The following is a 10,061-nucleotide window of genomic DNA, read 5'->3' as shown; positions in this document are numbered from 1 at the left end:
AAAGAGCAGCAAAGATTGAAAAAGTCCAGGGAGAGACCCCCCCCCCAACCCCTCACCACAGAGGAAGACAGGGGGCACTGTGGGGCTAGAGAGTAACAGAGGTGGTTTTCGTCTCAGAGCATTACAAGCCTTCAAACACATCAGGACTTTACGGGGGGGGGGAGGTGGTTAGAGAAATATAGAGAGAGATGGACAGGGAGTGCTTATGTGTGTGGGGGTCGGTGATAAAATACATTTAATGGTTTCCAGAGGGGAAAAGCGGGTGTCACAGCAGCAGAATTACAAGATGAAAAAATTATTCAAAAGATAGTACATTTTGTTATTGTGATATACATTGTTTATGGAAAGAGAGATGACAAGAAAGAGAGGGAGGGAGAGGGAGTAAAGGTGAGGGTCTATGAGAGTTGTTTTACTGTGACTTTTTATTGATATTTGCTTGTGCTTTACTCTTGTATGTAATGTCTTTGGAACGAGTCATTTAGTGTTCAGAAAAGCATGATATAAATCAAATCATTAAGAGAGTGAGAAAGTAGAAGTGAGAGTGTGTTAGAGAGATAAAGAGCGAGACGCGCGCACACACACACACACACACACACACACACATACACACACACACACACACACACACACACACACACACACACACACAGCGATAGAGAGAGTATAGGTGAGTGTTCAAGAAAGAGAGAGAGATTTTTTCCTATATGTTCCTGAGCATGTTGCCTGTGTGTGTTGCAGAGATCCGCGAGGCGTTCCGGGTTTTGGACCGGGACGGGAATGGCTTCATCTCCAAGCAGGAGCTGGGCATGGCCATGCGCTCCCTGGGGTACATGCCCAGTGAGGTGGAGCTGGCCATCATCATGCAGAGACTAGATATGGACGGTGAGTGCGCACACACACACACACACACACACACGCAAGCACAAACATTATCATTATTGTATGTCAATTCAATCACATGACAACACACACTCATCACCATGTCAACTCACTCACTCACTAACTCACTCACTCACTCACACTATCAACACTCACTCATCAACAAAATCACACCCCTACTAAACCAAATACATCAATACCTATAGTAGTATGTGTTTGGTCTGCCTGCCTGACGCACAATACATGACATACAATTACGCATCATTAGGTAAACAAACAATCCATGCTTCCAGAGACATAACCAAACATACATTGAACCATGATTGAAGTATGTACACACATATACACACACACACGCACACACCCTGTTCTTCCACGCGTGAAAACCATTTCCTGTTTGTATTTTCCAAGATAGTGATGCACGATCATCAACTGGAATGAACGCGAATGCATACATTACACGCCCGCCTGCACAACGCATGTCGCGCAAAACATCTGTGCACACACGTGTGGCTGTATTCCCCGTTGAGGTGACGATCAAGTGGCCCATGGATGTGTGTGTGCTTTAAAGACAGCATGTACCCAGTCAGTCCCCAGAGAGAGTTAAGCCAGAGGGGGAAGCTGTGTGATTATGATTATGATCTGCCGATCGGGGGAGAATTGATTAAAACACACATGACTTTCAGTTTCAATGTCAGTTCCATCACACAGCAGGTAACTACGCCTCACTCATAGAGGAAAAGTCACACTGATCTGGAGATGAATACAGTCCCGCAGTGAAGAAACATTGCATAATTGGATTCCGGTGGGGCCCAGGTATAAAGTACAAAGTATCAAGTTGGACGTTTTAGATAGAGTTTGAAATTTCCGATACATACAAAGAGACCTGCCTGAGGACTCGTATCCACGAGCAAACAACCTCAAACTAACTAATGTGGCGCGAGTCCGACGGCCCCGGGTGGGGACCTGGGTCTGGTTCTGGGTTTGATGAATACAGATACAGAGAACAGTCCATCTCTTCCTTATTCGTTATATATTATTATTTCATCTTGAGGAATTGTGTTTGGCACAATCCTCGATATGCATTATGATAATGTGAAGCACCGTGACAGGGAGCGATGGCTAAAGGCTTTTGGGCTCTGCTCACAATGACAGGGAGATCTAGTGTTTAATGCAGATCGTCTAGACAGGCACACTGTTTCATTACAGTGCCTTTTTAGATGCACGTCATTAAAGGAGCAGGCAGGAGTTGGGGCATCTTGCTCAAGGATGCCTACGAGTTAGGCTGTGAACATTGGGGATCGAACCCAGAACTTATCGGCTGGGTATACTGTTCTCACCGAAGCCTTTCCTTCAGAGTGGGGCTAACTACCCCAACAACTTACATAGGTCATCCTGGTGTTTGATTCCGAGTCGAACATTTTGATTTTCAATGACATTCATACATGTCAGTCCTAAAGACCTAAAACTTTAAATACGACCGACAAGAGAGAGATTTCAGTGTTGTTGATATCTTTCTTGAGGTCTGCTGTAGTTCTGGTTCCTTTGTCGCCCCATATACATGTTTATAATGTATGTCCGGTTTGTCAGTTTTATGTAACATATTATGTCACCTTTCGTTGCACAGATTCACCGAGGCTCCTGCTCTGTGTGAACTAACACACGTCTCCTTCTCATTCTGGCGGCCATTTTAGGCGGTTTGTTCTGCATAAACCAGTGGAAGCGGGGGAGAGATCTCAGACATTAGATGAAAGTGAATACTTTATGTGGCTGTAAATATAAACATTACTGAATATAAAGTAGTGCATTCAGCCCAGAAGCCTGCAGTTCTCTGCGTTAATAAGAGAGAGAGAGAGAGAGAGAGAAAGAGAGGGAGGGAGGGAGGGAGGGAGAGAGAGAGAGAGAGAGAGAGAGAGAGAGAGAGAGGGAGGGAGGGAGGGAGGGAGAGAGAGAGAGAGAGAGAGAGAGAGAGAGAGAGAGAGAGAGAGAGAGGCATTGAAGGTAATGGGATGCTAGCAGTAGGAAGAGGAGTAAGCGCACCAGTGAGAGAGGTGAGAGAAGACGCTGGCCTTTTAAGGTACATGAACAGGTTATATATAGTCTGTATGGGCTAGTCACACTCTGTTAAAGACCATGCCGGTCTGGATGATTCAAAACATAACAACCGTCTCTCCTTGCTCCACCAAAACCTTGGTGACCAATACCGATATAATTTGTGTAAATTACTTTGACGGAGAGATTCTGCACTTCCATCTTTTAGAATCTTTTGACTGGTAGACTAACCCTGACAAACTCATGATAAATGCTCTTGGGCAGAATTGGCACTATGACATCATTTTTGGGAAGCCAGGAGAGATGGTTACCATGGTTTACTCACCCGGCCCAGTGTCTTCTATAGTCATACATTATCTCCTGCCATCAATGGCATATGGGGTTCCAAGTCAATCTAGCATGAATAATAGTATTACAGTAGATACAAATGTTTTATCATGTTACCTTTCTCATTTCCTTACGGTAGGTTCCCCGCAAGGTGAACATCGGGCATGTGATGTATGAAGGAAAACTAGGAATTTATCCTTCACAGTAGACAAGGACCAAGCGATCCTGTGCTTTGTTCTGGCAACACACCACAACATTTTGCTTTGTTTAATAATGATAATTGTGAATACATGCCCAGCAATTTCAACAGCTTTTAATAATTGATGCAGGGCAGGATATCTATTTATATTATTTATATACCCTTCAAACACAAAGGAATTACATTTTAAAGAAATGTAAACGACAATCGTCAAGGAGAATATTTATAAATCAGTGCAGGATTGTTAGTAAATGCTGCTGGCCCCAGCCCTGGGGAGCAGTAGGCAGAGCAGCCCAGGACGACCTTAAAGCTCCCCTGGCCTCATAACACAGAAAAAACGTTTAATAAACAATCATAATCATTTTATTTCCTCCTTATGGGGGTTGGCAAGGACACGAAAGAGGCAATTTTTTGTTTCATCAATCACTCGGAATGGGGTCCAGCCTGTTGCTATGGCGATATTGTTATTGTCTGTATCTCTATGATGACGGCCGCTGTTCAACTTAGTGAAATTCTTTGTAGGCGGGTTCCTGATCGTAGTCACGTGCACGCTTGTGTTCCTCGTGCACGTTGGCTACAAAAAAAAAAAAGGCGAGCGATGATCAAAAGAGCAGAGCTTCAAAGGGAAGCCAGCCTTAAGCAGCTGAATGGCTAAACCGTTGGAGGGCTTCGACCGTATCTCAGCAAGCATTGCCTTTCAGAACGGATCGCTCCTCTCCTGACATCGGTCGCCTGTGGTGGCCGGATCTCCGTCCGATCCCTGTGAGAAAGATGGGCTATCGGTTGGTCTTGTCTGTGTGTCGATGTGATAGCCATGGACCTCTGTGTGCCCTTCACGCTAGGCTACGCTCTCAATCTAGAGGGAGTGCCTTTGTCTGCTCAATCAGTTATTGTTATTTTTGCTATTGAGTTTCTGGAGCAAAGAATCGATCGATGTTCATTTAGTTTTTTCTGTCCTCTGAGACTGGGTGAAGTTGAAGTGTCCTTGAATCGTTGTTGATGGCTGTAGAAGACTTGTCAACAATGCAATACAAACACATCAGAGATCACATGCTAAAATAACGTTGATCTTTTTTATCCTATTGTTTGTTAAGGGAGGCTAACTGTAATAAATCATTCTCTCCTCCCCCCACCCCTGTGGCACTCCCCTGGCCCCAACCCCCACTTTGAGAACCACGGCCAGAATAAGAATAGGGATGGGTGTGTTTAGTGATGAACACCTTGTCCCTCCTTATCGCTCTCCTTCGATCCCTTCCCTGCAATCCATGATCTCAGCACTTTCTCCTGCACTGGCCTTGACCTACACACACACACACAAATACACACACACACACACACACACACACACACACACACACACACACACACACACACATACACACACACACACACACACGCACGCACACCTGCGTGCACCCCTACACACACATACATACTCTCAGGCATTCATACGCACCCCTACACATACATTACACACACACCGACAAGCACAGAGAACTGCATATTCATGTGCAGGGAGGCGATCAATGATCAACTCTGTTGCCACGGTCACCGCCACCACCAGGTCAGGTGGTCGAGGCCTACTCTTTATTTTTCAGGTCACTTTATTGTTAGTGTTGTGGGGGCTCAGGGAATTTTGCCCTATGGGCTACTTCCAATACTTGCCCTATGTATAAAATATTGAAGTTAACTTCTGTGTTTAACTCTGTAAGTGTTTGATAGTTTTAGTTGAACTGTGTTTTTGAATTCATTTCAATAACATATGAGTAACATATGAATAAGAGTCATTGGTCTGTCATGTGACATAAAACCACATAACACATAACGTAAAACAAAGGCATTTCCCATCATTGAATTGTTTTAAAACACCCCTGAAACTTAATAAATGTGATAAACTAAAAAATGTGTTAATTAGGTATCCTGGTGTGAACTGATGTGGTTCTTCCCTCAGGTGACGGCCAGGTGGACTTTGAGGAGTTCATGACCATCCTGGGACCCAAGCTGCTGTCGTCTGAGACAAGAGAGGGATTCCTGGGCAGCACCATAGACACCATCTTCTGGCAGGTAAAAGGCTCCCTGACACTAGTTCATGTAGCAACAACACCCCCTAAAACAAGGGTTCTACCATTTTCGTCGACGTCATCACTGTTTATTGACCTTGAGTAATTTATGTAAATGGTTCTTTATTTGAACATCAACATTTACGGAGATGTGCAGCTGTACCAGAGAGTCAGATGAGCTGTTTATTTCACACACACACTGTGTGGAATTCGCTGGAGAAAATGGCTCAATGGCTGTGCTGCTTTTAATTGAACCTTAACCAATCTGACTTTGGTAGTTTGACAGAACATCAAACTACCAGTCCTTAGAGTTGCAAAAACTGTGTGTATGTCTCGTCTGTCTGTCTGTCTGTCTGTCTGTCTGTCTGTCTGTCTGTCTGTGCACGTGTGAGTACGTGGGTGTCCACCCAAGTGCTCGCCTGCGTGAGAGAGAGACAAACAGATCCAGGTGAGCATTGCCGTGGGATGTGTTGCCGTCGTGTGAGGGTGTAAGGCTGAGGAGCAGAGATTACTTTTCACGGTTGGACATGAACATTACATCTATCCGTGTAAACGCTGTCCCCTGACCTGCTGAGGTGAGCGTTCCTCCACGCTCATTTATTTGAGTTGGCTTCGGTTCTGATGTTTGTTTTTTATTGTTTCCTTGTTCCTTGCCGTTGTTTGATGGTTTGGCTGCCTTCTCTGTGGGTATTGTCAGTGAGGTGTTTACAGGTCTGTTGAGTTGTGCACTTTTGGACAGAACGAGGAAAGGAGTGAAAGAGAGAGGGACAGAGAAAGAGAGAGAAGAGGGAGAAAGAGGAAAAGGGAGAGAGACAGCTTGTGTATCTCCAAAAGAGAGAGAGAGAGAGAGAGAGAGAGAGAGAGAGAGAGAGAGAGAGATAATATGACCCAAGGTGGGTGAAGTTAACTTTGAAGCTGAGAGCAAGGGGGGCATTTGGCAGGGATGACTGCGCTTGGCAACCAACCCCCTCCCCCCCCCCCCCTCACCCTACCCATTAACCGGGGCCGGGTGTGTTGCTTTAATCTGTGACATCACAAATCTTCCAGCTGAACAGATCCCCAGCCGGTTGCAGGCTGGCTGGCAGGGTGAACTCGGCTGGTGCCAGGAGACCAGACTGAGCGCATAAGGGAGACATTGAGAATAATCCTGGGGGGCGGAAGATAGTGTAGTTAGTGGATGTTTAAGATGTTTGACCCTGTGGAAAGGTACTGGGTTTGATCCCCCACGTCCTCAGTCCACCTGTAGATACCCTTCAACAAGCCAGCTAACCGCCTCATGCTCATTGATGAAACATGACATGTGACATGTTGGATGAAACTGTCTGCTAGATGACTAAATAGTAGTCAATAATGGTCATGGAGGACATGTTGGTGGTTTATTATGACGGTTCCACACATCGCTAGTGATTGTCAATGAAGATCATGTTTTAATCCCTGTGAGGAAGTGATTGTTTATCAAGCAACGCCTTACGATCTCTCAACATCTTTACCATCTTATAAGTACAAAATGATGAATCGATGAGTCGTCGATAAAAACATTTGATTCCGAAGCGTAGCTTTAAAGGAATAGTCATTACATTTAAAAGTGGATCCAGGGAGCGGGCTTTCATTAACAGGACAAACAGACCCTGCTTTATTCCAGATCATTGCGGAACAGCACCATCCAAGAAGATACAAAATAGAAACCCAACAGCATGAAGAGGATGGAAAATGCTGTGGAACAAAACACACCGTATTTGTGACCAATAAGTCCTTCTCAACAGCTCGGTTGAAATGTGAATAAATTAGTATGGCCAGCGGATCCATAGCGCATGAGTCACGCTGCGGAGCAGGAGGACATGAGCATTACAAATCCGTATTACATTATGCCTCACCGATGTATTCATTAATGATGTGTTTGATAAATATTCCCGTTCTTTGACCAGCTGCTTCTGTAGTCAAGTCTGAACTCAACACGTGAAGTGAACACATTTACAAGCCTTCTGTCACCCACAATCAAATGAAAACATATAAAGGTTGGCCTCAAATGACTCAAGCCTTTGATTCGTCTTGTTTCTGCAGCCAAACAGGATATAAGCCCGACCAACCTGTGTATGGCTGTGGGACCTTTTCCCCACCTCTCACCCTAACCTTATATAAGGCCTAGGAAGTGCGAGGGCAAGATCCAGAAGCTTTCAGCTGTGAGTCAAACCGCCCAACCACTAGAACTCAGGAGTATACTCAGGGGTTCAGATGATGACAGCTGTTACATCTTGAGTACACTCCGAGATGCACTCTCTTACTCTCTCTCTCTGTCTCAGCTCCCTCACCCTTTTTTCTCTCTCTCTCTCTCTCTCTCTCTCTCTCTCTCTCTCTCTCTCTCTCTCTCCCTCTCTCTCCCTGCTCCCTCTCCCTCTCCTACGTCTCTATCTCTGTGTATCGGCCTGGCTGTCCCTCTGTTTCTCCCCAATCCCCAAGAGTATTGATTAGCTCCAACATATCCTGTTCTGCCATAGGTATAGGAGAATTAATCAATTAAATATTGATTAGAACTGTTGAGATAACGCTTGAGGCCTTTTAGCAGCTCAGCTGCATGCACACCCCGTCCCTGTTGCTTGAGGCCACTGTTTTTTATTTTGCTGTAAATATGTTAATAATATGAATTTATGAATTTACATTTATATTTACAAATATTATAGATTCTCTCAAAACATTGTTAGATGGAAGGAAGTTGATATATTATGAGAAAAGTGAAGCATTGTCTTTTTGTTGTTAACGTGTCCTTTTTTCCCTCCTCTAAAAGAGCCGAGAAGATTCCCGTCAAAGTACTGGATGGCAGTATCGACGAGAATAGTAGCGTGGTTAACATCGTAACGATGGCATTCATCTCACCCTCTTTCTCTCATCATTGTCTCTGTTGTTCTCTCTCCTCCGCTCTCTGTCTCCTGATTGGTTGAGCCTTGAGAGGTCGGTTTCTAGGTTGTGCATAGAATATTAAAAGAGAAAGCTGACGCTGGGTTTTTTAAAATGCAGAACATGGATAAGGGCCTTTACACATTACATTTACATTTACATTTAGGGCATTTAGCAGACACTTTTGTCCAAAGCGACTTACACATACAGCATCTCGCTCGGTCTTTACGTCTGTCTATTCATCTCCCTCTTCATCCCACTGTCCCCCCCTCTCGTCACCCATCCATCTTCCCTGTCTCCATCTCTCTCACTCGTGCTCTCTGTCCCTCTACCTCCCTCGTTCCTCTCACCGCGGGGCCAAGTGTCGCATCCCAACCAGCTGGAGAGATTAGGGGATGATTCATTTTCGGTTGCACACTCGGCTTCCTACACGCTAACAGTCTCTTAATGCTTCCCATTACCCTGTTTGGATGATCACCGGCGCGTGATTCAACCACCACAAACTTCTTTCCGTGTGTTGTTTGCTTATGGAGAGTTACGGCCGGCGTTCACAAGCTCTTGCTCTTGTGATGTACGACCACACGGACAGGCTAATTGCTGCACAATCAGTTGGGATTAATGCCTGTTCTGCCCTTTTTGCTAATCACGCTGCATGTATTACAGTACTCCCCAGCGGTATCTACGACCGTCGTCCTGGAGACGCCTCGGTCTGGTCAAACACCATCGCTTTGACAGGAAGTACTCCTTTTCGCACCTGTCGAGACTTGTTGGTTGGGGTGGGGGTGGAGGTGGTGGTGGTGGTGGTGGTGGTGGAGGTAGCGGTGGCGGTGGCGGTGGTGGTGGTGGTGGTGTGGGTAGAACTGGGCATGGAGGTAGTGGCGGTGGGATGGAGGTGGTTGTGGTGGTGCTGGAGGTGGAGGCGGTGGTGGTGGCGGTGGTGGTGGTGGTGGTGGCGGGGGTAGAACTGGGGATGCAGTGGTGGTGGCGATGGTGATGGCGATGGTGGTGGCGATGGCGGTGGTGGTGGTGGTGGTGGCGGGGCTAGAACTGGGGATGGAGTTAGTGGCGGTGGCGGTAGTGGAGTTGGTAGAACTGGTGACCTCAGCATACTGGTGGCGGAGGGGATGGTGTCGCTGGTTGTAGTCATGGTGAACTCTGGAGAAAAGGCAAAGGGTCCCTCTGAGTTTCTTCTGCCTCTGAGTGTGGTCTTCATCTGGTCCCATCTGTACGGCAGATGGGACCAGTGGGGCAGTAGATCAGCTACATGACAGAGCTTTATTTATTCCCCTTAACCCTCTCATATTAACACTCCGCAGGAGCAGGTTCCCTCAACCGTCCCCTCATTATTTAAACATTAAGTTGGTACTTGGTCGTCGGGTTGAACATTTACACACTGGCTGAAATGGCATGTAACGTATGTGGAGATGAGATTAACACTTTATCCGTCAGGAGGAAGCTTGGCTGTCTTCTTGGGTGAAGAGCTCTCTCTTTCTCTCTCTCTCTGCGTTTCACGGCCGTCTGACATTTCACTCCCACCGACTGGTACTGGAACCCAGCAGAGCTCTGAGGGAGACTTTGAAGGACCTTCAACCAAATGGATTTGAAATGTACAGAACACACTTGGAGGAATGAACCCAATACAACCTTGTGCC

General features: G+C 46.0%; 1 protein-coding gene across 1 annotated transcript in view; it reads left to right on the top strand.

The window, feature by feature from the left end:
- The window catches only part of LOC311342132 (calcium-binding protein 8), a gene marked incomplete at its 3' end in the record, with an annotated part of 32,217 nt that overhangs the window by 6,737 nt on the left and 15,419 nt on the right, over window positions 1-10,061 (top strand). The window contains exons 2-3 of the mRNA XM_084466969.1: window positions 739-882; window positions 5,409-5,521. Of these exons, the coding sequence (XP_084323095.1) occupies window positions 739-882; window positions 5,409-5,521 (257 nt within the window). The remainder of the gene's footprint in view (window positions 1-738; window positions 883-5,408; window positions 5,522-10,061) is intronic.

This window comes from Micromesistius poutassou (genome assembly GCF_964030765.1).
Source record: "Micromesistius poutassou genome assembly, chromosome: 4".
NCBI lineage: Eukaryota > Metazoa > Chordata > Actinopteri > Gadiformes > Gadidae > Micromesistius > Micromesistius poutassou.
Note: the sequence above shows the minus strand (reverse complement) of the source record. Positions and strands in the feature narration are given on the sequence as shown.